General features: G+C 35.2%; 2 protein-coding genes across 3 annotated transcripts in view; one reads left to right on the plus strand and one right to left on the minus strand.

Moving 5' to 3' along the window:
- Positions 1–26,480, minus strand: part of LOC120636231 (tyrosine-protein kinase Abl) — a 71,279-nt gene that overhangs the window by 15,250 nt on the left and 29,549 nt on the right. Inside the window, exons 3-9 of the mRNA XM_039907600.1 lie at positions 24,654–24,766; positions 21,306–21,505; positions 19,957–20,055; positions 14,831–15,079; positions 9,514–9,797; positions 7,562–7,838; positions 685–835 (exon numbers count right to left, since the gene is read on the minus strand). Coding sequence (XP_039763534.1) covers positions 685–835; positions 7,562–7,838; positions 9,514–9,797; positions 14,831–15,079; positions 19,957–20,055; positions 21,306–21,505; positions 24,654–24,766 — 1,373 coding nt within the window. The remainder of the gene's footprint in view (positions 1–684; positions 836–7,561; positions 7,839–9,513; positions 9,798–14,830; positions 15,080–19,956; positions 20,056–21,305; positions 21,506–24,653; positions 24,767–26,480) is intronic.
- LOC120636229 lies at positions 3,342–6,030 on the plus strand. 2 transcript variants are annotated; one of them, XM_039907598.1, is made up of 4 exons: positions 3,342–3,471; positions 4,056–4,186; positions 4,618–4,693; positions 4,760–6,030. In XM_039907598.1, the coding sequence occupies exons 1-4, from the start codon at positions 3,414–3,416 to the stop codon at positions 4,963–4,965; spliced, it is 471 nt and encodes a 156-aa protein (XP_039763532.1). In that variant the 5' UTR covers positions 3,342–3,413; the 3' UTR covers positions 4,966–6,030. The 2 variants fall into 2 exon arrangements, with proteins under 2 accessions (XP_039763532.1, XP_039763533.1); XM_039907599.1 differs by having other exon boundaries at positions 3,348–3,472; positions 4,072–4,186.

Below are 26,480 nucleotides of genomic sequence, written 5' to 3' on the forward strand. Positions count from 1 at the left end.
AAAACCTACTGCACAACAAATACCAACATGGAAAAAGGCTACTTTATTTTGTGCAAATGAAATTAGCCTATGATATTTTCATCTCTCCATTAATACCAAACTATATTGTATTCCTATGTCATAGCATCTCGATTTTGGATTTAGCACGATGTATACAGCCGTCGACGCTAAGACCAGGTCTTTTATTAAACATCTAATCAGAAGGCTTAGAGTTAATATGAATTCTGTGGTATCTGTTCTCTGTTCTGTATTTAACTGACGAAAGGAACTGGCCTTAAAGTTTTCATACTGGTACCATTCAGCCCTTAAAATCTGCATACCAAACTTGTGGCAGAAGCAAAAAGATTCGAAGCTTTTAAAGATTTTACCTAACTTAATACCTGGTACCAGATGTAAAAACACAAACAAAGTTAGTAATATGATTGAAATATCTCACCTTTTAACAATGGGTGTCATGTAGCGGACGATGAAGATAGCTTGGCTCGGAGTATCTCTATGTGATCAAATTAGGAATTAGAAGAACTAATTTTCCGATATAGCATAACGAGTCGCTAAGCTGAAATGGCAATGGGTAGGCCACATATTTTCGAGAACCGATGGGCCCAAGTTGCTGGAATGGTAACTAAGAACTCCCTACACACACCAGTAGACGTCCATTAGTTGACATGCTTACGATAATCTCACCTTCAGTGATCGAGTTGTCCTGAAACATATGCTCGAGTGCGTGATGTATTTCGCGAAACGAAGGGCGTTCGGCAGGGCTCCATTGCCAGCAGCCTCGCATCAGCTCGTAGACTGCAGCCGGGCAACCGGGCGGGCATTCCATGCGGTAGCCCTGCCAAATAAATTTTTAAACTTAATCTAGTTGGTATAGAGTAGAGTAATTGTGGGGTAGTTATCATGATGAGTATTCGGCTTCCCTTTCGGGGTACGCACTTCAAGTTGAGAGGAGATATGTTAATTTTTTATTTAAACAATTAAAAGTCACTTGCTTTAACGACGTAGGAAATCACCGTGAGGAAACCTGCATGCCGGAGAGTACTCAATTAATGTTCTCAAGGGCGTGGAAGTCTACCAATCCACACCAGCGTGATGGACTCAGCTTCTGGTCTAGGGGGAGGGAAAGTGAGATTTTTAAGGTCCCACACTGTTTTTTTTTTTTGTCTGTCTGCCTGTCTGTACCTTGGCCGCCATACATTTTCTAAGAGATTTCATACATTATCTGCGAGATTTCAAATGGCAAGCTGCCCTATATTCTACGGGTTTAATGTATGGGTCACCACGCTGGCACAGTGCGGATTGGAGGACTTCACACGCCTTTGACATTATGGAGAACTCACAGGCATGCGGGTTTCCTCACTATGTTTTCCTACACCGTTAAATCAAGTGATAGTTTAATTTGTTTTAAGGCACATACTTAGAAAAGTTAGGGGTGCGTGCCGGGTTTGAAACTCGGCCCCCGAAAGTTAAGCAGAAATCCTAACCACTGGGTTATCACCTCTTTATAATAAAAGTAAAGATGCACACAAATGCATTCCGTTAGCATTAATTAACAATGGACTTGTTTGTATACAAATGACATAAGGGTAGATGTAGCAAATCTGCGGGTGCTACTATTGATATTAACAAACAATTAAATAAAATAACACATGCTGCCTACATGCTGTTTAAAAAAAAAACATGTGGCATTGGGAGATGATTATAACAAAAGGTACAACGGCAGAATCTGTTGCTACTTAAATTTAAGGCCAGTAAGAAGTTCTGAGATATTTTGTTCAGTGTGGTGACGGCAGATCAGAATAAAGCTGTCACTCCTCTTCCCGCAAAAGTCGTACAAGCCTACTAAAGGAATCTAACGGAGGACGGGCAACAACGTCCTCTGTGCTACTACTACAATCTCCTTCGATCACCAACCCGTCAGCCCAGCGTAGTGATTAGGGGCAGCAGTTATAGGCTATAGCGGCTAAGAGGGCTTTAATGCGTGCGTGTATACTATTTTCTAGACCTTTTTTCATAAGATAAAACGAGAATTTATATATAATAGCTCATAGTATTATCCACTACAGGTGATATTCCCAAACAACTTCACCAGTCACTCAGCTTACTCTCTCTCCAAAAAGCTGTAATCCTGAACAATTGCAGGATAGTCCGTAAATTCTTACAGGTTAATGAAGAGCCTACACGTCTAACTGGTGAACCCACGCACATTCACAATAATGTCCAAACACAACCTTCTATACAGACAAGACATTCTACACAAACACAATCCTACACACATACAAACCCACAACCTTAATAATTAGTTTAATTCATTAATAAGTAACAAAGTAATGGTTTTTTTTTCCTTTTGATACTGGGTGTGCACTTGGCTTAGGTCCGTGCCCACCTCAAATACCAGCAGTTAGCTGAGACACTAAAGTGAAATTAAATTTGTAATTAAGTAGTTATCTTTAAATTAAATTAAATTAAAAATTCATTTATTTATGATTAGATTATGATATCCCCCGATTATATCCTCTAACAAGGGATATAACTCACGTGTGCACCTGCTAAATCACTGGAACATAGAATAGGAGAAGTTTACTAATATATATTACCCCGTTTATTAATAAACATATATATTATTTGGATATTATTTTTACTTGTGCGCCAGTGCTCTGAGAGTTAATGAAGCAGTGGGAGAAGGTAAATTTTTATCCTTTCCCCGGGGAGATAATTATCCCCTGCCCTTACTAGCCGTGCTAGGAAAACTGACGTTTCCCGCGGGGTTCGCATAACACCAACCGCTAGTCATATTATATTATATAGATACCCTCTTACGCGAGTAGGTACATCTAAACGCGCCCATGTGCGGCTCAATCTTATTCTATGGATTTGTATTGAGTGTATTTATAAGTAGCTCTCGTTAGCTCCACTCCCTACGTCCGTATAAATGTTAAAAAGTTTCTTATCATAATAATAAGCCACTTAAAATTTTCTTCCTCGTGAACACCTACAACACGAGTCACTTGATATCGTTACACTTAAAAGTCGAAAACATTTTCATCACAATGCAAAGCTAGCTCAAGACGAACTAAAGTTATCTGACGATACTGAATCCATTTCAATATAAATTTTAAAGAAAATTTCTCATTTCTCGCGAAACGTGATCGGACTCATCGAAACAGTTTCTGAACATTGGGTTTCTCGTTAATTAAAATTAAAACTAAATGGTAACAAGCGCAGGAGGATGTTTTACAGTAGCCTGTATATAGCGCGATGACGTTGATTCCAAAACAACCATCATTGTTTCCCGTCCGATTATAAACACGACCGCGACCCTCGACTCAGCAGTGCGGTTACAGTGTTGGAGCAAAGCACAACAATTAGCTTATTACATACATCTTTCGTTATAATAGAGTGTAATTGTCAAAATGTTCACACTGAAAAAATCCATTGTGTGTTTTCTGATGATTTCCTTTGCGGTTGGCGGTAAGCAACGACCACATCATATTGCAATAAAATTATTAAGTGATAATTTATTTTTTAATTTGATTGGAAAGAGCGGCTCAAACTTAATAGATCCTAATATTCGTTATATATCGATATACCTTTCGGTTTTATACAATAACTTTTAAAGTAATTAAATACATGTCTTATAATATGACCAAATTAAGATGTATTTTTCAATATTTTTAGTTTGTAAAAGACAGGATACGTATCGCGCATCCAAGCTTCTTATGTGGAAATTTTTCATGTTATGCTTTTTTGCCTACGGGTAATATTATTAATACGAAAATAAAATATTTTTTTATTAATTATTTTATTTTCTGGTACTTCGTAAGTGGACTAGAATTTTAAGTTTGAAATTTGCTTTGAGTATATTATACATAACCGATTATATTTTATCAATCCGAACGCCATATTTTAAAAATATAATGCGAAGTGGCATCCAATTTATCAATAACGCTATTTTTTTGCGTTGTTTTAGGTTTTTATTGATTTTCTTTGTATATCTATCCCGATTTACGATTTTCAATTTTCGTTAAATATTTTTTTTTCTCGTACTTTATCAGGCACACACAAGAAGGTCAAACCGAAAAAGTTTGTGCCACCTACTTCCAAGGGTATCCAATGTTATAATTGCTTATCATTTGACCACCCTGGTTGTTGGGACCCTGACCATCCAGACTATGCTAACATTACGGTAATCATACAGTTTCTAATTTTTACCTATATCTAATAAAAAAAATAATCACAAAGCTATGACCTGGTATTAAGGGGTGATGCAAACTAAGATGGTAGGTAGGTGGTCGGTGTCGGTTTTTTCGTAGCATCGTACCGGAACGCGATATCGCTTGGCGGCAAATCTTTGTCGGTAGGGTAACTGGCCACAGAGAAATTTCATAAATTAAAAATTCCCGGATATCTACCGTAACCGCCCACATGAGACAACAGCGCTCACATTTGCGCCAGGGATGCCATCAATACACTTACGTATGCTCCTGTCCATTATGAAATGCACTGTAAACTTCTGGGATACTTAGTTATCTCATAATAAGCTTTCATTGAATACCTATTAAAACAACAGATATGTCTTAAAAGTTTATTGCTATAATTAAAAACATCATTGTCCAGGTCCCTAACATTGATTGCTACATTCCTGGAATGGCGTTTCTCTGCATCGTAATCACTTCAGAGTCTGCTAAACTTGGTAAGTAATAATGAAGTTGCTACATTGAAAGGTAAACTTTTACTAAACTAAAACAAAAATTTTCAGTGGAGACTGGTCAAGAAATCGGTCCAGTACGCGCGAGAACTTGCGTGCCCGCTAAGGACTTTTCAAAGAAAACTGTTTCATATTCCATGTGCAGCAAACTAAGCAAAGAACTGTCTGCCTCGGAAATATTCTCGCGTATAGCTGTCACCCGACCACAATGTTCTCTTTGCAAGAAACATCTATGCACGGATGCGACACATTGCTAACTATTAAATTCACAAAATTAAGGGCGGTGTAATAGTATATTGTATCTATTTCGTTATAAGAATAATTGGTTAGCTTTATCACAAAGATGTGCGAAAGACCGAAAAAGTATGACTATGAAAACTTGGGTTATTCGCTCCTTGCATATTTCCAACGAAATTGCAGCTATCTAATATCTGAATAAGTAATTTATTTTATCAAATAAGTAACTTTATACCATGTAACGTAGGGATAACTTAATCCCATAAAACTAAACAGTTGGTTTAAGTGTAAGTTTAAACACTTACGGTACGCGCAAACCAATGCAGACGTCAGTAATCATACAAGATTTCTAATATTGTTAAAAAGTAAAGGTCACCAGAAAAAGCGCTGAAACGCACTGAATAGAACTGCACTGCAGAGGATTTTGGCGGCACTTAGCGGCAATATGCAAGGAATTATGATTTCGTCGCAGCGTACAGTGTTAATCTACTTCGGTAACGAAATGTTCCAATTACGAACTTGACAGCAGTATGAAAATTTATCTCATATAAAGAATCTAAGCTGTGCAGTAGTTCCAGTTCCGTTCGGCCTTAAAGGAAAAAATATAACAACATATAGTCAGCCGTAATAATCAACTTTAAAGTTCGACAAAGGTGAAATTAAAGTTGCTTTACGAGCAAATGTATTGAAAACAGAATCGCTGCCGCACCAAGCGAACTGTTATCATTTGTTTGGTTTCGCGCCGATGTTAATGTTTGCGCTTACATAATATGTTTTATAAACTATGAAACCAATATTCAGACGGAATGCAAAAATGTTAACTAGTTAAGTGTTTTGAAACTGTAATCTTGTTAGGCTAAATGGTTTTATTCTAACTAGCAGTAGTGTATTTAGGCTTCGTTTTAAATATAAATTATTTGTATAATTTTAATCATTATTTATAGTTACATACATCCCTATATTATTATAAAAGTGTTCGTTAAAAACTTTGTACATACGTGTACTTCTAGTAAGTAAAATTAAGCAGTGATTATATTACTTTTAAGCATGTTTACCTTTTTTTTCAAACTTCAAATAAATGCAGATTGTCGTCTAGACTGATATATAAAAAAAACCCGCTTTTTATTTCAGTATACAATATAACTATCGGATATTGATATTTAATATAAACCTATCAAAGGTTCTAACGAAATCATAGTCAAAATATCATTGTTTACATTATTGGTTGGTTAGGCCATGATGTTTGTAAAAAGGGATTTTATTTTCTATAAACTGACTATAACATTCAACTAAAATTAAAAGTGTGCAATTCATTATGGAAACATAAAACTAAGTTTACGAGGATTCCAAACGCGCGAGTTCTTAAAAGTCCAAAGACAAATTAGCTGGGTCTTCTTCTGAACATCATCATCATCCCCATCACCAAGAACATCATTCAAGAATATCCCACCGCTGGACTAAAGGGCTCCTCTATGGAAGGGTTTTCCCACAATCACCAAGATTAAGAGCTGAGTAGTAGTCGACACCCGCGGGAGAGAGGCCTGGTGGTGACAACTATATGCCGTCACCACACGACACAAAACAGTTGTAACCTAGTTTTTTTTAATTTTTACGTACTGTTCTTCTTTGTTATGAAATAATTTTCAATATGATTACGTTTAGTAAAAACTTCGGACATATTGAGAGACGGACCAAGGGTTTTAGAATCACATTGATATATTTTTTATCATTCCTTTCTAAGACAACTAACTGCCAGAGAAAGTTAAACCGTCAGCGTAGTCTAATATAGCGGAGAGGCACTTTGAGTTTATCTATATGTATAGATTCTATACTATGGCTTCTCGTGTTTAATCAAGTGGCGCTGTTATAAATATGCATACGCTCGCCGAATAGTTTCTATTGGAGAAAAATATGTCAGCAAAATGGTTTTTCAGAGCGTTTATAGTAGCATATATTTATATCATGTTTTTACTGGTATACAGAAAGAGACGACTGATCAATATTCGTCATAACTTTCTATACTTAACTATAGTTTATTTGCTCTGAGAAAGAAACAATTTATTAGTGCAACAGAGAAGCAAAATTTACATACAGAAGATAAAAATCAAATTAAAATAAAATAAAGAAGATAGTCAGTGGGGGGCCAGATTCATTTCAATTTTTGTTTTCCTGATTGGTCCGGGGTTGAGTCGTGGGTAGGTCGGTGGACTCAGTATTTTTTCCCGTTTGGATAGAAGCAGGGCGGGGTACTTCTTACTAGGATGGAAGTCAATGAAATACAAAGAGATCTGCGTGGAAAGTTTTGTTTTATAAGTCCTCGTTTCCTGAGAATGGCTTCGGTATCGGAGTAAAATCTGATCCGCTTCGCATCATCCGCTTCGCATCATCCGCTTCCACTGTTATTTCGTTTCCTCAGTTTCTAAGGTTTTCGCATAATTTTAAATATGCTATATATAGGTACGTTACTTTCCTCAAGAAACAGTGATATTAAATTCAATAAAGATATTTACAATAAACCTTGTTCATCCAGAAATTATCGCGTTCGAATAAAAAAACAGAAAAACAAAAATATCTTCAGCTATTTTAATAAAATAGATAGATAGAGAAATAGATTACCTTTTCAAGCTTGTGGTAGACATCAGCCAGGTCAACGCCGGGGTAGGGCGACATGCCGTATGTGGCAATCTCCCAGAGAAGGATACCGAAGGCCCATACATCGGACTTGGTGCTGAACGTGTTGTACGCGAGGCCCTCAGGGGCAGTCCATTTTATGGGGAACTTGGCACCAGCGTGCGCAGTGTAGGTATCATCGCGCATGAGACGTGCCAGACCAAAATCGGCCACTTTGACGAGATGGTTTTCGCCGACCAAGCAGTTCCGGGCTGCTAGATCTCTGCCAGACAAAAATATTTAATTTAAATAAATTAAACACGAATAATTATACTTTAAAGGCGTGGATAATTTGCATAAAGATCTGAAAAAAATTAAATGTATTTTTATCTAAGACTGAGATCTGAAAGTCGTGCTTAAATTTACCAAAGACTTGAGAACCCGTATATATGAGCCATGTCAGACGTAAATCTATCGCGGTTTTAGATCTGACTTGGACTGAGGCTAAGTACGTTATTTTGGTCTCGGATAAAATACTGCATTAGAGTCAATGTCTTAGCCCCCCGACGGGGCAAAAAAGATGGTCGCGGTTGCTGTGACAGACCGGGTCGGCTTAACTTGCAAACCGTTACTCTCAACGAGTATACAAAGAAGATGACTGTAATCAAGACACACGATAGTATGTCAGCTAAGTTCCAGTATACTCATTATACAAACTTAATATTTGTAATATTTTATTTTATAGTAACAATTGAAGGACCAAGCAGATGGCCCACTTGATGGTAAGTGGAAGACCATCTTCCATAAACAGAGTAACACTTCGCATGTGTTTGTAATTATGTATTTGTATCTGCGATGACTTATTTCCTTAAAGGAAATGGATTTAATATAATGATATATTTTTATTCATATAGATCCATTAACAGAAAACCAAAAAATAAAGCAGTTTATTCACGTATTTTCGACTTATATTGATGTTACGACTCGTGTAAACACCGAAACGCGAGCATACTGGCACAGCTGTACAAAGTACGATCGCAACTATTTGATTGGTTTGTACGTGTATTGCGAGCAAAAGTCAACAGGCGCACGCTACGTTTCACAGCATCAAAGGCTGGTCCAACACAAAGTAAATATAAAAGTTCATTTTACTTTTTATTTTGTAGTTTGATTTGACGAAATTCAGTTCGTCGGGATTTATTTTTGATTCCGCGGAAAAATAACATGCACTGTCTGCTAATTGGTCTGTTTGTTTTTGTTACGTATTTGAAACAAAATATTGATATTTTTTTTACTGTATTGTTGTTTGTTATTCAAACTTTTATACGCATTTAACGTAGCTATATTTTTATAGGATATACACCAACTCAGTGTCTTTGGAATCATATGAAAAATCGAAAATTTACTTTCATAAGAGAGATTCGTTTCCCAGTTGTTTACCACGTGAAGAGAAATACATTCGAATACGTCTGCAAAAATAAGGACATAATTGAAACAAATAATGGCACTGGCATCTTATAGGAGAGGGTTTTAGAGTTGAGACCCTCCTTTCCGCACCAATGCGGGTTTGCAGGCTTAAACGATTATTATCGTGATAATGATTACAACTGAGTCCAACGATATTCTCTGATGCAATATGGGAGTGGACAGCGTGTTTTCTAACTGATCCGTTATTACGGATCAGCAAAGCAATATTTTTTGGACGACTGCAAACTAACCTAATGGCAAGTGATTATACAATCTGAGATGGTAGCGGTCTAACATACTAGGGAGTATAAAAAAATTAAAAAAACGTCCACCGAAGCCTTCGGACGGAGGAGACCGAGAGAAAAACTCTGTAATTATAAGTTCATTATTGCAGTTGTCGGAGAACGGACCTTACTTATAAGGCCAAGGAGATGGATAAAAAAGAAAAAAAAAATCGATAAACAAAACATGCATGTACATCAAAAACATACCTGTGTATGAAGGAGCGGCTCTCCAAATAGCTCATGCCGGATGCAATTTGCGTGGCCATGTACATGAGAACTACCGCATCGATGTGCTCGCGGTTTCCAGTCCTCAAGTAGTCAAGCAGGTTGCCGCGGCTCATGAACTCCGTGATGATGTAGAATGGAGGCTCGCGGGTGCACACACCCAACAGCTGCACGAGGTTGGGGTGACGCATCTCTTTCATGATAGCCGCCTCCTCGAGGAAGTCTTTCAGGGCCATCGTGTCATCTTTGAGAGTTTTTACCGCCACCTGGTGATGCAGGGAAAGTAAGCATATTACTTTGTTGCTAAGCGTTTTTTTTTTTATTCTTGTTTAAACTTTGCAATCAGTCTTGGCGCTATGATCACACGTTGGTTGACTTATTGGCAGTTTCAGGAAGCAATCGCTTGGTCGTCCTTTAATTGTCAAGCACTTCAGATCACTTAAGGCCTTTCTAGCGGAGCTATAAATAATGCGCTAGCATGATCTTAAACGATGTTAAAAAAAAAAAAAAACCCTGTGTCGCATGTTTGGTAAGGATTTCAGAGCTACAAACCAAAAAAAAAATTTAACCGTCTAGGATAACAGGGCTCTCAAGCGGAACCTAGCGATCTGCAATTAATTTGTACCAATAACACAGATAATTTGCACGATTGATTGAGAACTTATGAGAATTGTATCTGTATGGTAACTAACTCCTTCATCAGGGATCATCCAGACTCGGGGGAAGCCTAGCTAGCTGTTATCAAATAATGTAGCAATTAATATTACTAATCAGTAAGCGGTGATAGCTTAGTGGGTAGGACTTCGACATCACTTTCGTTTTGCTTAGTTCGAATCCCAGCACGCACCTCTAACTTATCTTAGTTATGTGCGCTGTTAGACAAAATATCACTTGCTTCAAGAGTGAGGGAAAACATCGTAAGGAAATCTGCATGACTGAGAGTTCTCCATAATGTTCTCCATAGCCGAAACCGAAAACAGGATGTTATTAGCATAATAGTAATAATGTACCTACAACTAATGCATAAAACAAGCCATTGTACATACAGGATAAAATTGATCTTATGACCGACTTATGCATTCTTTTTAAAATCAATTGCGAGAAAACGCTACCATTAGCTTCTTGGCTATGTAGCCAAACAAAGCATAGTGCGACCTAGTTAAATGAATTTAGGTTTGAAATAGTTTCTTAGTACTACGTAGCTAATATTGTTGAGTTGGGTTCGTATATCACTTTACAAAGAATACATATGGCTAAATAGAAAGTGACCATGAAAAAAAAAAGACCACAAGGGAAATTAATTAGAACTAAGAGTCATAATTGCCGCACCTTTTCAAATAATTGAATAATAACTGAGTATAACTTTTTACTACTATAACGTTTATTTACTTTCTGTAAAAAAAAACTTAGCATGATGCCGGAACGCATTGATAGAATTCAAGCTTACCTACTAAAAAATAAAAGCAAAAAATGATTTATTATAAGAACTCTAGTCTACGGCTCGAGCTTAAAATGTCACCTTAACTCAGAGCACTTGTATCACAAGCAAAATATTCATATTATTTTTGCGTCTCCATATAAGATACGAGCTCAAAAAATTCACCGTAGGTATTTATCACAGAGCACTTTTATCATAAGCGACTACAGTCACTTATACCTATTCAAATATTCAGACTGTCTTTGCGACGCCATATTAAGTAGATATGATATGACGTAGGTAGCGCAATAAGTAGATACACTGAACAGTAATGAAGACGGTGACATTAAGGTGACCTAGAAGCATTACAATTCATCCTTGAAGTTCATTTTCGCAGGCAGGCACGCTCAATTAAAGACTCTTTAATCTCTTATTATGCATATATTATGACCTAGCTAACTAACTTCATTAAAGGCTTTAAATATTCAGTTTTACAGGGTGAGGCTTTTGAGACGTACAACCGCATAGAATCAAAGAACCGTTCAAGGTGGAAAGCTTTCCTCTTACAAGTTCATCTCAAGTGTTTCAAACGTATTACGATTCATCATCCTCAGCCTATTGATACCCCACAATAAATTGAACGCGTCGGGCGTAAAAGCGAGAACTTATGGCTGGTACTGAGAGTTTTATAACAATAAAACCCAACATTTAACGATTTTTGACGACCAGACCTGGGCACGGAACCCAGGACCGCCTGATCCGACCTGCTAACCACTAGACCAAACGACATCGAAAGTACGTACGCTCATCATTTTATTTCATTGGTTAGGAAACCTTAGAGCTAACAGAACAACAAGTAGTACTCGTATAGTGTAGCCAATTAAAAATTTTTACAAATAGAATAGTAGAATAAACAAATAGAATGTTTTTCAAATTTTGTTCGCCTTTTGTACAGAGTTTTTGTTGGTGCAACAAAAAAAAACTCTGCCTTTTCTACGTCAGATAAAAAGCGTAGCGAAAAAAATAGAAACTCACGAATGACGTGCCGTCAACTTTTCACCCGGCATTCAGTCGCCAAAGCGATCCTGTCGGGCCAGTAACTTCAAAACGAAAGTACACAGAATATGTCAGAATTTGAACACGATAAAATAAAATTGTTTCTCATGTCATGGACGTCAAACACTATCCACCTAGTAAAATGTTACAAGTTAGCGTACCTAAGATAAATATAAATAAAAAACTTAGTTGGTAGAACCTACAGTATACACCTATTTGAGACAGTAACACACCTATTTGAGAACAGCGTTATAATCTCGCTAATGGCCCAAGAGCTTTGAACCGTAAAAAGTAATATTACGAGTGTAAACGTGAAAAACAATATGACATACCTAGTAAATGTGCGATACTTTTCTTGAAGTATACACTAACCTTATCACTTTATAACCAATCCTAATTTATTAACAATATTTTAAAATAATTAAACATTAAATTTCCGCACCTACTAGTTTCTTAGTAATTTCTACCGCTTAATCTTCTGAGTGTAGATAACGCTTTAGCGATAAGTCCACCTTTGTACACTGCTTTGTATGAAACGTATACGTCGAATTAAGATTTTAAAAAAATCAATGTTTGTACAGAGCAATTTCTGTAAAAAGACCTATTAATGAACACGGCAATGTTTTCGACTTCACCCGCGTACAATTTCGGATATATGTAAGTATATTAATTTTCCATAAAAATTTTTTTCTTCTAAGTAGCTTCTTCGTCTGCCAATTATTGCGTTAAAGTTATCCCTGTAGGAAAACTTTTAATATATCGTGTAAGCTACCTCCATTCAAAATTTCAGACAAAATATCAGTTCCCTCGGCGTGATGAAATAACAAAAGTACCTACATAAAATATGCAATTTTAATGTTGTTGATTCGCAGATTATAATATATTTGTAACTTTAAAAACACAGGCCATTTTATAAGTTTAAGGATGGAATTTAAGTCTAACACCAGAAACGGATCTATATTCAGATGTATCTTACTTTGAAAGAAAACCGTTTTAATACACACACCTATAGCGGTGGATTCTAGCGAGCCTGCGCAAATAATAACAATTAAAATTAAAGCGAAAGGACGCTTTTTGCTTTTGTTCAATAAGAAATTAACGATAATAAGAAGCAAAATTTCAAAATCACATACAAACACCTCAATCTGATTTGTTTATTTGCATTGATAATAAATGTAACATGATATTATCCGTTATGTGCTCATTTTATCGTCGTCGAGACAGGATGCCCTTCAACAGCAAGTTTCAAAACCTACTGTTTGCGCTATTTCCTCCTACCGACCGCCTTCAATCCCATCGGGCGGTGCGAGCGGAAACTAAGCGGGCTTGTTACCGCTTCCGAACGGGATACCACTGTGTTATTATAGAATACCTGCACATTCACTCTTACTATTATATAACACTGAATATACTAACAACTTTATGGATGACGTACGTAAACTATACCCTGGCGTTCAGTTGCCAAAGCGGACCTGTCGCTATCCTGCTCCAGCACGGCTAGCATGGGCAGGAGGCAGTTATCTCCCCGGGGAAAGGATAAAAATGTATGTTCTCCCACAGCTTTATCAACTATCAGAGCACAGGCGCACAAGTGAAAATAATGTCCATATAATATACGTGTAATAATAAACGGGGGTAAACTTCTCCTATTCCATGTTTCGGTGCTTTTGCAAATGGACACGTTAATAATATACAAAAAGTATATATCCCCGACTATACCCCCTGTCAGGGGATCTTATAATTTTTATCTCCTGCCTCTGCCTGTGGCTCCTAGCCCAGAAGTAATACCTACCATACACAGAACATCTTGGAATGTGAAACCGTTCAAGGAAAGTATTTTTGCATAACATTGCATAAACTCGTAACTACTAGAAAATTAAACAAATAAACAGAAAAATATGTATTAATAACTTGGCTACAGTGTGGTTCATTATAACTTGCACCAGTCAACGGAAAACAGGATGTTATTACGTGCTTTTCCCCGAGAGCTCCATTAACGAAAAACATGTTCATCCTAGCTGTTACTAATTTTCAATTTTTAATAGGTTTCGTACCTTGTGTGTTTGTGTAGTCGTAAGCTAGTTTAATATTATTTATTTGCATGCGGTGTTTATAAAATTTTTACCCATACCCTATAAGCTAGTTTAAATTGGTGTAAAGCTATATAATATGAAAATATATAGTCGGTTTTCAGATGTTTGTTGTTAAAAGTAGCATAAAATGAAGGTTTGAATAGCTCACAAATTTAGTTTTAAAGAAAGAGGCGCGGTAAGAAAATTAAGCTTAAACTATTAACTCTAGTTATTGATTTGTATTTGAAGGTAAAAAAATACATGTATTGGTACTTACAGTGATTTTTATTAAATAGTAACACACACCTTTTAAGAAAAAAAAAAAACATTTAATTATCATGGTAATACTACTATTCATATATGCAAAATTCTATTTTGGGTACAACACACTTATACACATAATAAAACTCTTTAAACATATTCTGTAATTCATTCCGTCTACGAGATAAGAAATGCGAGACATATGGACTAATAGAAAGGCAGAGAGACACATGAGTGACGTTTAACCTTTCAGTATCGAAAATCCCTAGAAACAAAAATAAAATCCAATTTCTGTTGGCCTTCAAAATAAATTTATAATGTGCTCGTAAGGGAAAAAGAGATGCGTGACATATGAACTGATAGGAAGGCTGAGAGACACCTGAGTGACGCTTTAACCTTTCGGTACCTAAATCCCTAGAAACGAAAATAAAACTCCAATATCCGTTGGAATTCGAAATTAATTTATAATGTGCTCGTAAAGGTGAGTACTCACAGTCATATTGCACCTCTTCCAAGCTGCCTCGTACACGTCCCCATACTGGCCTCCACCGAGCTTGTGCTTCATCACAATGTCGGTGCGATCGATCTCCCACTCGTCGGGCGGTGCGAGCGGAAACACAGTGGGCTTGTTACGCTTCGGCGCCGGATAAAGGAGCTGAGTGATAAGCCCGTCGCCAAGCACTGAATGGTGGTGCACTAACTCGGCTAGTGTACCAAACTTGGACTCGGATGTGACGTACACCTGTTTAAAGAAATGTGTTAATAATTATAAATTCGATTGCATTGCGTACTTTTCATTCTTCATATTAAAGATAAGAATACCACGCCACGGTATTTATTAGACACATGAAGTACCTTCACTCAGTACTTATTTGAGAAAAAAAAAAAAAAAACCCCACTGATCGTAAGCTACGGCTGCGTCGATCCTAATGCTTTAGAAGAAGTAATTCAAAATTTTCACAACAATATGTTGCCATATTGTTGTGTTGTGTATGACATTGTCACGACCGAACTCACAATTGTTTTTAAAATGCTTCAAACAAATGATGCAGCCTTATGCCTATATGAGTGAGTGAATTACATTACATACAAATACATTTAAATTCACAACTTTCCAACACACTCAGCGCCACTTCAACACTCGTTCGAATGAAAAACAAAAAACATCAAAGAGATTTAAAAGTCTAAGTGGAAAGCAGTATTTCATAAAATAATTATGTGTATCGCTTCATTGAAATCCTAAATAAGTATTTCAAGGAAAAACGTGGGCAATATTTGTGTGGGCAATGTAAGTCATTACTTACATTTACCTATATCACATAATCGTCGATATTATACTTCTTTCTAATAAATTATTTTTTTGTAAGCGTGGTAGTTAACATGATTTTTCTCTTCAAGCTTATTAGAAATGAAGCATTTTATTTAATAGGAATAAAAATATGGAATTGGCAAATAACGTAGTGGCAAAAAATTTGGACGAAAATACATTGCGTATTTTCGTCCAAATTTTCTTCTCTTAATCTTTGTTCTTTGAAAAATACAGGAACAATGTCCAAAAACGCTGCAAAAATTATGTGCTGTTTTGTGGTCACTTCATGTTGTATTACATATTAAAACTATTAGAAAATTCAACGTGTGTCTATTTGTTTATTATTATTATTCATGTCGTTACAGGAATCTGTCATTCTACTTGAGTTAAAATCTGCACAAGATAGAAAAGATAAAAGTTTGTACACTTATTTCCCCAAAAGGATTGATACTATGAGTAACCAATTTAAATAAGTATTTATTTCAATTTTATAATTTTTTTTTTGCTTCTCATTATATACCAAATCGAGCTATGACCGGCTAGTGTTTAGGACTTCAGCTAAATTTTCGGAGGGCCGAATACGAATCCCAGCGTAGACATATTAACTTTTCTTAGTTATGTGCGTTTTGTGCAATTAAAACATCAGTTGCATCAAGGATGAAGGAAAAGATCCTCTCTCAAATTGAATCTGCATGCCTGAGAGTTCTCCATAGTATTCGCAAAGGCGTGTGGAGTCCTCCATACCGCACTGGGCCAGCGTGGTGGACTACAGTCTGAACCCTTCTCATTGTAGGAGGAGACCCGTGCCCTGTAGTGGGCCGGTATAGAGTTGACATGTTGATACTCCTGTCTCGAGTGTAAACGGCGAAGTGCGGCGGGGGTATCTTTTCAATGAATTGCTGTCGTTTCATACAGCAGAAAATAAATAAAGGTGCTGTTGATATTTCAAAGATAAACTAATCATCGTGCATATAAAGTTTTTGAAAGAAAGGTATTTCAATGTTTAATGTTTTAATATTTAAATACCGCAATTTCATATGTCATACTTTGAACCTTTAGTAGGTATAGGACTCAGACGTTATCAAAATATAGGAGGAATTTAATTACATAGGAACGCATGTAAATAGCTGCGGGCTGAGAAAGGCGAGATTATAATAATATCTAGTTGATCTATCTTCTTTCCTAGATCCATCGACAAACATAATATCTAATATAAACAAGGATGTTCTCGTAAAGCTTTCAAGATAAAGGATTAAAAAAACTACTTTTAGATTTTATACGCTTCATCATCTAAACCTATTAATATTTTAACGATTTAAACCTCAATATCCCTAAGCTGGAGCGCACTTTTTCTGTTCGCATTATAAGCGTGGAGGCACTTTTTCTGTTCGCATTATAAGGCAAGATAAAACCACGTCCACCTTTTCAAACGTGCCCGTTTGAGCAAGTTTTGTTAGTGTTAGTTATTTTGCGTTGTGCCTCTGAAATTGTTCACTCAGAGATGGTACACCACCAAATACCCAGTAATAGAGAACGTCACGATCGGCAGTTGAAAATGCTTACTTATCTCTTACCAGTCATATATAACATCGTTATAGCAAAACTAAAGTAGCAAGTAATTTTTGAAAGTAAGACTGCTTGTTTGTTTGTAAACAAGGAACGTATAATTTCATACGATGTTTCTTAGCACGTTGGTTAGTTGTAAGATTGTCGGAACCGATTATTATTAATAAAGTAATAATTTACAAAATTTAACCAACCATCTCTCTCTCATATGACAGAGCAGAATGCCCAAGGAGCTATGCTATTTGGATATTGCAAGGAGATATGCGATGCTATTCAAGTATAACTAAATTTAAAGAAATAACGAATGTATTATGTGAAAAACAATCCAACTGTTCGTTGACTACTGAACTACTGTGCTTCAGTATTCAGCCAAGTTCATACAAGTAAATAACAAAGACTTTTAATTTTTTAAGAAAGTATAATGTGAACAATAAAATAAAATCTCTTTATTAATAGCGTGAAATTAAGTGTTCTTTTGCATAACCTCAGCCTAAGTAAAAAAATAATTAATTATGATGTAGTACAATGTAGACCTAATAACATAGCGGTTATCAGCAAGGATACGTTATATATTTCGGGTTATCCGATGCATATAATACACTGAACTTTGTCTGGAAGTTTCTGTTGACGAAATACAATTTCAAACCGCCCCTATCCAATTATAGAGATTGCATGAATAAATCTCAAGGGGACCGCACAGTAAACAGTCGAGTTGGGATAGCCAAGTTGACCAATTGAAAGAAAATATAATAAAGCCTCACTTTCTACACCAAGCAAGACGTGTAGACTGACTGAATGAAATTTAAAGCTTTAAAACCAACCCAGGCATATGTTTATTTGAGTAAATAGTGGACAACTCCTAGGTGCCGTATTCATGCCTATAGAATTTTTTTTTTTCATAAATAAACGAATTATTAGAAAGTAATATTGTTTTGAAATTCCATTTTTTCTCTTTAAAATATTCCAAGAAGACGCCAGATGAACTAAACATTATATTTGTCGATTATAGCTTACGAAATAATTATAATTGAAGATTAATTGTATTCACGATTAATCACTGATTTTTATAGGACGAGTGTAATGTTTTTAGGATTCATACATATTTTTTGTATATATGCATAAAAATATATTTTTTTTTTTTTTTTTTTAAATAAATAAATATACTACGACAATACACATATCGCCACCTAGCCCCAAAGTAAGCGTAGCTTGTGTTATGGGTACTAAGATGACTGATGAATATTTTTATGAATAATATACATAAATACTTTAAAATATATATATAAACACCCAGACACTGAAAAACATTCATGCTCATCACACAAACATTTTCCAGTTGTGGGAATCGAACCCACGGCCTTGGACTCAGAAAGCAGGGTCGCTGCAAACTGCGCCAATCGGCCGTCTTAATTAAATTAAAATAAGTTTGTAAGTTATTTACTTAATACCATCATGATTTCTATAACTGTGGATCGAGATCATCCCGAGTGCGACTTGTTATAAAAATTCATGAAAATAAATAAATATAGCGGTTGTGACATGTGTGGTATTCAAATTGAAACGTTCCCTTGAATTATTTCGGTAACTCTAGTTCGTATACCGATCGCCTAATTCTGATTTGATAACATGGGAGCTTAACCGTCGCTCGCTGAGCGAATCTGAGCTTATATATCAGACCCGTTGTTAGCGCTCGAGATTCGGACCCATTGGACTTCACTGAGAACATAAATAGGACAAATTCTGCATTAAAATCACACTTTTTTAAGTATTGAAGGTCACCTAAAATAGAGTCTAGTGTGTAACGGTAACAAGTTTCAATGACTTTAAATAGATTTTGTATAAAATATAAGAGGGCTCATCCATATAGTACCTTATAGGTAAATGAGTCGATACCGACCCTAAAATATTAAAGCACTGCTTTTGTAGGAAGCAGCTATTTAAGTATACTTGCTGATTAACTATACGAATGTGAAGAGGTAAATAAAATCAAATAGAACTCCTATTAATTAAACAGCAGAAGCGCTTACTATTCCAATTACAGGGCGATTTCAATTACATAGGAACGCAAGGAAATAATCCAGTTCGGATAGCATCTGAGATAGCCTGGAAGGAGTTATATCAGCATAGCAAGACAAATACCCTCTGCAAATAAGATCTTGCAAGGCGGAACGGTTAGTGATGAATTTACACCTTCTTATGGGATATAACCTCATGCTAATGCGCCTAATGATAGATGATTAAAAAGACACAAATTTCGAAGTATAATGTTATTACTATGAAGTGTTTCAAATTGTAACTCGGTGCGGTAACGATTTTTTTCATACACTGGACGCTTAATCTACACTAATATTATAAAGTTACTTAGTTAGTTAAGTTTGTGAGATTTTAGGGGGTAATCTCTGGATCTACGGCACTTAATTTCGTCTTGAATCGTTTCTTTATAGAGGAAGGCTATTATATACTAAATAACATTACGCAACGACCAATAAGAACGGAGCATCAATGAAAAATGTTTCAAAAACGAGAAAAATTATTGTGCATGTGACGCGTAAACGGATAAAGTAACACTAAAAAAATTCATGACAGAATTGTTTCTCTTTAATCGTTTTAAAAAATCTGCGGCATCTATATTATAAGGCTGACTCATAATTAATACATTAAAAGTAAAGAAAAGATAGACGGAATGCTTTACAAATGTTTGTGCCTGTGTTTGGAATGTCGATACGATCTAATTCCCTACTTACCTTGCCGTCAGAGTCCTCATTAATGCGGTAATGGTAGACGCGACCTTCGTATCGCAATGATATACTTCTTTGGCCAGGACTAGACTCGGACTCACGTACCTAGAATAAACAAAAGTATTATTGTTCTCATTCATAAGAAGGCAATTTTAACATACATTTTGGTCCCATTAATGATACAGGTAAGCGTTTGAAATAACAAACTTGTTTTTATTTCTTTCGGTGTCCAAAAGTGGAGCAGTGTTTTATATACAATAGATTTGATTTTTAAATAATTTTGATTTAATGTAGGCAAAATTATCTGCTTCAACTTTACAAAAACTTGTACACTTTAACATTCTCAGTACACTACTGCCCCGGGCGTGCTCCAATCGATCTCTCTTCAATTATCTCTGTCACTTGACCATCTCCAGTCGATCTCTCCGTTTATCTCTAATAATTTTCCGGGTTCGTATGTCGATGGCTTTTGCATATCTGTCTACACTATCTGTCCAGCTGACTGCCCAATCGATCTCCTTCCATCTGTTAGGTCATATTCTCTTTTTGATTGGCCACTTTCCTCCATCCATGACTTAAACATGTCACACCCACCCATTTTTATATCATTAAAACAAGCGTGTTCATTGCATATTGATGAATTGGAGCGTTGTGTATTGATTGATCAAAAATCATAAGATGAGGGCCAAGTCTAGTGAAAATTGTGAAGGCAATATTTAAAAGAAGAAACGACATAAAGGAAATATAAATAATTGCGCGTACACGCCGTATTGCATCGGGTTCATTTGAAAGCGCAGTGTGTGTTTGCAATTTGTATTTTAAAATATTTTCAACAGGATGCTTTTGACTCACACAAATCAAAAGTATTAATAAAGTGCGATATTGTGATAGTGCATCTTTCTGTCTGTAAACCGCTACGATCTTGAGAAAATTACCTCGAGAGCATTTAGCTCTTGGTACGCCTAACTTTCTGGAATTGAATAAAGCCTACCACCGGAAAAGTTTTTTATCTTGTGGAAAATTTGGAATTCAACTCGAGCAACCGAATATATATTGAAATCTGTATTTTTTATGTTGTCGTTGATTGTCGCATACGGCTTAACTCGCCGCGTAAGTGTATGGTTGCTTATTTTACACGAGTCAGTAAATTCATATTTTAAAAACTAATCAGCCAAATTTTAAACACACAGATATTTTGAACTGGGTTGTTCTTCTTTATACAAAATAATTGTTTTTTTAGCAAAACACGTAGCTTCAAGCAGTTCTGGAGCTCCATCAGTAGGTACTTAATTGATAATATCCGCTAAGCGTTATTACGGGCTATCAACGACGATTTGTTAAAGCATCGTACTCACGAGGAAACTGCCATTAATCCCCGATGAGAGCAGATACTCGGCGGCGTTGCGCGATATAGGTCCGTGGTACCACGAATGTTTTTCCAGGGAGTTAACCGGGGTTACGTAGTTGCTTGGCACCCATCCAACGCCACCGGAAAGTGTATGCGCCTCGCACCACTCGCCGCTTTTATTGTAGCTCATTATACGCACTTGCTCTCCTGCGATAACAATCTCTATAAGAGAAATGTATAATATAAAAATACATATCATACAATGCCGATGCCGCGGGACATTCTTGATATGTATTTTAACATTATAAATTTCCTTTAGCTGTAGATAAATAAATTATCACATAAATTACAAATTAAGGATCCAGAAAACATATTTTATGGGACATAAGCTATCTATCTACCTCAAAGATCCTAAATTGGATCAATTTAAGAGTAAGATTATATAAATTAATTTATATATAAATAGAGAAAAATAAATTATTTGTATTTAAGAACAAAAAGATATTATATTAACTATAAAGCTAAAAGAAGCACAGACTTCTGTAATTTTATAAGGTAATTAAATAGAGTCAGACGATACGATAAAGATATCAGTACTTTACTTATATATCACGCTTCTCTTTTTCCGCAGTTATTATTGTTGACTTAACCATAAAACAAATAACGTTTGTAAGGTAAACGTTCAATAAGTTAATAATTTCGAATGCTGACTAATAATCCCTCGTCCAGTCAAACTGTATTAAAAATTCAGTTATGAGCGGCAAATGGGTAAACGATATTTAGCAAGATGAATAATAGATATGTGAATAAAGAATTTTTATCGATCTTGGTACATATAGTTATTTTATACTTTTCTTTCTGGAAGTATGCTAACGCGAGTTAACAAAATAAACTAAGCTAAATAAACTAAAGCATAACTAATTAAATATTAATTGTAATTAAATGAATGAATGAATACACTTTCAATTAATGTAATTATATAGCTTTAATGAAATTAATTGTAAATAATCAAATTCTGAATATTATTAATTATTTTTTAGTTAAGATTTGCACGCCTTTAAATGGGCTAAACATGGTTCTGTATAACTTTTTGTAAAATCTATAATTTGACATGTTTTTTGCAAATAAATGATTAAAAAATGATTATGAAAATGGCTAAAGAGGTTTGCACATGTAAAGCTTCTCATTGGTTTGTCTTTATAGTCTGTAGTACCAGAATATTTTTTTTACCAGCTAACGATAATTTTCACATACGATGTTTTTATGTATTTAGGATAGTATTAATAAATAAAGAAATAACAGTTCAGCAAAAATACAATAAAACAAATTTTAATGAACATCAACTCATTTCACCGTAGGAAATAAGGGGTCTACAAATTGCTGGCAGTAAGTACTTTGTCGCTGCTGATGTCATTAGCTGCCGAGGGAGCGCGAGTGTGCAGAAAGTACTATTTATTAACCACACAATCTGCGCGCCTCTAAAGTCAATCTCTGTCAATTAATCTCAATTATTTAAAATTTGCTTTGCGCTTTGACTGAAAAATATAAATAATCTCATAAATGCTTGAGATGTGGAAGTCTTAATGTCACTTGGTATTAAATAAGAACACAAGATCCATTGTTTTAGATCCAGTTACTACCCCGGTCTAAAGGAAAATTACATTAATTTCCGCCAGGTGAAAATTATATTAAATCCGCATACTTCATAAAGGTAAGCTATCACAGTACAGGCGTAGGTACATAATCAACGTTACACCTAACATGTATTGATACATGAAAGAACATGTCAAATCGGTCGGAGACCATTTTGATTTATTCCGTTCAAATTCTTTGTTATATAGAACTTTGCGGACACTTGGGTCATAATTTTCAGCTACAATAACTGAGGTCAACTTTGTACATAGCACTGCACCAAGTACCTACTTATCTCTATAAAATCAGTAACATTACGCGGTTTTGCTATTCTTTAACATCATTAATACTCGTAGCAAATTCGATAAAAGATTTTGTTTCCCCCATACATACACTTGCAATAGCAAGACTAGTCCAATATAATATAAGCTACTTTAAGCAAACGATAAATCCAAATAGCAAAACTATAACGGTATTTGATATTTACTTTACAGTTTATTAAAAAATAACGTCTGTTTTTACTTACTCTTCCATTAATAACGTTTCCAGTATATATACCAATATACCAATGAAATGGAGTTTATTATTCAGGCCTGTCAAGCTGGATATCGTAAATAGGAGATCCGATTAATTACTTACTCTAGGATTAAATTATTCATGAAAGCTTACTGAGCTGTGCTAAATTAAATACCTGCTCAATTGAATACATTCACAGCAGCCAGTCAAGAGATCAGAGAATCTTTTCATATTATCGAATAATAGAACGATTTATTTAATTTTCATTTTATTAATATTGCATAGCAATAAATACTTAGCAGTTATTGTTATTATGCTCGTCAACTCAAAGTTAATATAGGCAGTCAATAGTAATAATTAAATTGTTCATATTGTGGCGATCACAATTTGTGGGCAATTAATTTGGTAACCAATGGACTTTGATTAGTAAAGTTATAAGTTTTGTATTTGATTTTTAGCGCACTTGTCGGTCGCCAAAATGCCAATGATTTCAGCAAGGTTAATTCATTACACTTTTTTAGAACTGAAAGTGAAAAGTCGGACTTGAGATCAGCTCATAGAAGTTAACTAGCATAATAAATGGTTATTTGAATATATCTATTCAGAGTTAATATATCTAGTATTTCGTACATTCCTCTAGTATCATATGAGAATTTCGTGACGATATTATTTACCAGAAAATTATAATAAAAATTTCCTACACCGTGTTGTACTACGTGTTTATTTATTAAGTTGATGTAAACTGCAAATAATATAACTAAAAATGAACCAGCTTTAAATAATAACCCAGCGCCGTTCTCAAAACAGGACGTGCACATTATCTTCACTTAATATTATAAATGCGAGAACGAGTCAATTCATTGTGTATGTTTGCTGGGTGGTACTCCACTAAGTGAAAAATTATTGTCCCAAGTGTATGGTTAAGCGAACAATTTAGTTATCACATCAAAAGCTTATCTGCCGAGCAGATTATTACTTACGCTGGAAGTGGGTATGAAACAAAAAAACCGGTCTGGCATATAGAAAAAAAAACTTGCAAAAACCAGTGTGAAAGTGATTTCGTCGTTATTTAATCAAAAACTTAATGAAACTGTTGTTATTATTAAGTAGGTAGGTAATAATTTACGTAAATAATAATGTTTAACATTAAATGTTGTTAAGTTTGGATTATGAACTATAGGAATAGCGTGTTTGCAATAAAAATTACCTTTTTTGAGGCTGAGTTGGTTTTCGCCGCCTGCTTGGAAATCGTAGAGAGCAACGAATAGTTGGGGGTCATCTTCCTCGTGGTGCGCTAATAGGTTTTCTTTCGAAGTCCACCTGACACAAAGAAGGTTATGTTAAAATCAGTAGCGGCGACCCGGCACTCGAGCACTAGTGCCGGACACCGGTGCGAAATAACAATTTCGCATGTAGGTACTCATAATTTAATTTTCACTAAATCTAATAAAAAAAATCAATTAAATTAATCGGAGCAGTTTTAGTTAATTAGTTTCTTTTGGTGTCCATCTTTATGTTGAAAGTTTATTTTTGTCATTTTCTAATAGACGCTAATGTCTAGATAGCTATTCACTTTCGTGATACAAGTGGATATAAAAAACAAACTCAATTCTTGTACAAGAAACTTTATTAGTAAACACATTAGTGGAAATAAGCAACTACTGTTATCTTTCAGTATAAAATAAAAGTACAAAGAAATTCTAAATTGTTCTTAGTAGATTTAGGAAATTTCATTTTATAATAAATAATGCTAGCAGTCGTACTCTAGGCCCAAACAATCGATATTAATATAATTTTCCATGTATAATACTCGTCACCTTTATAATTTAAATATCTCATTATTGCCCTAATCATGATAATTCCTTAAGCATCGTCAACCCAATACCCAATAGGTATAGGGCACTGGTCTCCTCTCAGTAAGAATAGTTTAAGCCGTAGTGCACCACGCTAGCCAAGTGCGGATAGGTGGACTTCACACGTCTTTGAGAACATTACTTTTAGGCATGCAGGTTTGCTCACGCTTTTTTCCTTTACCCATTAATAAAAAATCTTGTATGTCATGTCATGTTCAGAGGCTTAAAGATAATAAAATGACTATATGTGTAAATAGATGACACGTTTAATATAAATTGCTCGCCTTTAAATTACAAACCAATAACATAGCATAACCTATTATGATCCAATATCAGTGATATGAAGATCTAGCAATGACGAGCCGGCAAACATAAGGCCATAAACCGCAACGTTTCTGTTCATTTCCACAAAATAGGTTTATCTAAACACATTAAGATTTGCATGTCATAGATTTTGACTAAACATGTATTCATACAATGTTTAATGCAAATAAAAGAATTGAATTGAACCCGTTATATTGTAAATTTTTAACCGACTTACAAAATAGGAGGAGGTTCTCAATTTGGTTTTATGTTTTTTATGTTTTTTATGTTTGTTAGCTCCGAACTCTGTGATTTATAAACCGATTTGAAAAAATATTTTTTGTTTGAGACGGTATAGTAACCCTGGAGTAATTGAGAAAACTCTTCAAATATTATTTAGGTACCTATAGCAATTTCAGTATTTTTTTAAGTAACTTGAGCATTTGCTATCGAAATGCACCAATTGGTTAAGTAAAACTGATGATGAAGAAACACGGATGGCAACCGAAACTACACAATATTATTATTTATTGTAGTAGTATTACACTGGTTGCGTTTCGATAACGGTATATCATAGGTAAGCAATAAAGGAGCTGATGGTGACGTGCCGGGCGAACTCCACAATAATTAACGCATTTCCACTCATCAACGCCCCGATTTTGTAGAAGATTATGAGCAGTTGACATTCGCCTATTATTTCTTAGACATATATGATTGCAAACCTACCCACAAAATATCACGCATTTAAGCGCGATATTTTTTTTAAAACCGATTCTGTAATTAATAAAACTAAGAACTACACAAAAACTATAAAAAAAATTACACGCGATTTTTTTTTACCCGAATCCACATCCCAAAAATATCAGTAGTAAGTCGCG

Source organism: Pararge aegeria, chromosome Z, assembly GCF_905163445.1.
Source record: "Pararge aegeria chromosome Z, ilParAegt1.1, whole genome shotgun sequence".
NCBI lineage: Eukaryota > Metazoa > Arthropoda > Insecta > Lepidoptera > Nymphalidae > Pararge > Pararge aegeria.

Coding starts and splice junctions, on each gene's coding strand:
- LOC120636229 (XM_039907598.1), top strand. CDS start 3,414: ATGTTCACACTGAAAAAATCCATTGTGTGTTTTCTGATGATTTCCTTT. Junction 3,472..4,055: donor GATTTCCTTTGCGGTTGGCG/GTAAGCAACGAC, acceptor GTACTTTATCAG/GCACACACAAGAAGGTCAAA. Junction 4,694..4,759: donor TTCAGAGTCTGCTAAACTTG/GTAAGTAATAAT, acceptor AAAAATTTTCAG/TGGAGACTGGTCAAGAAATC.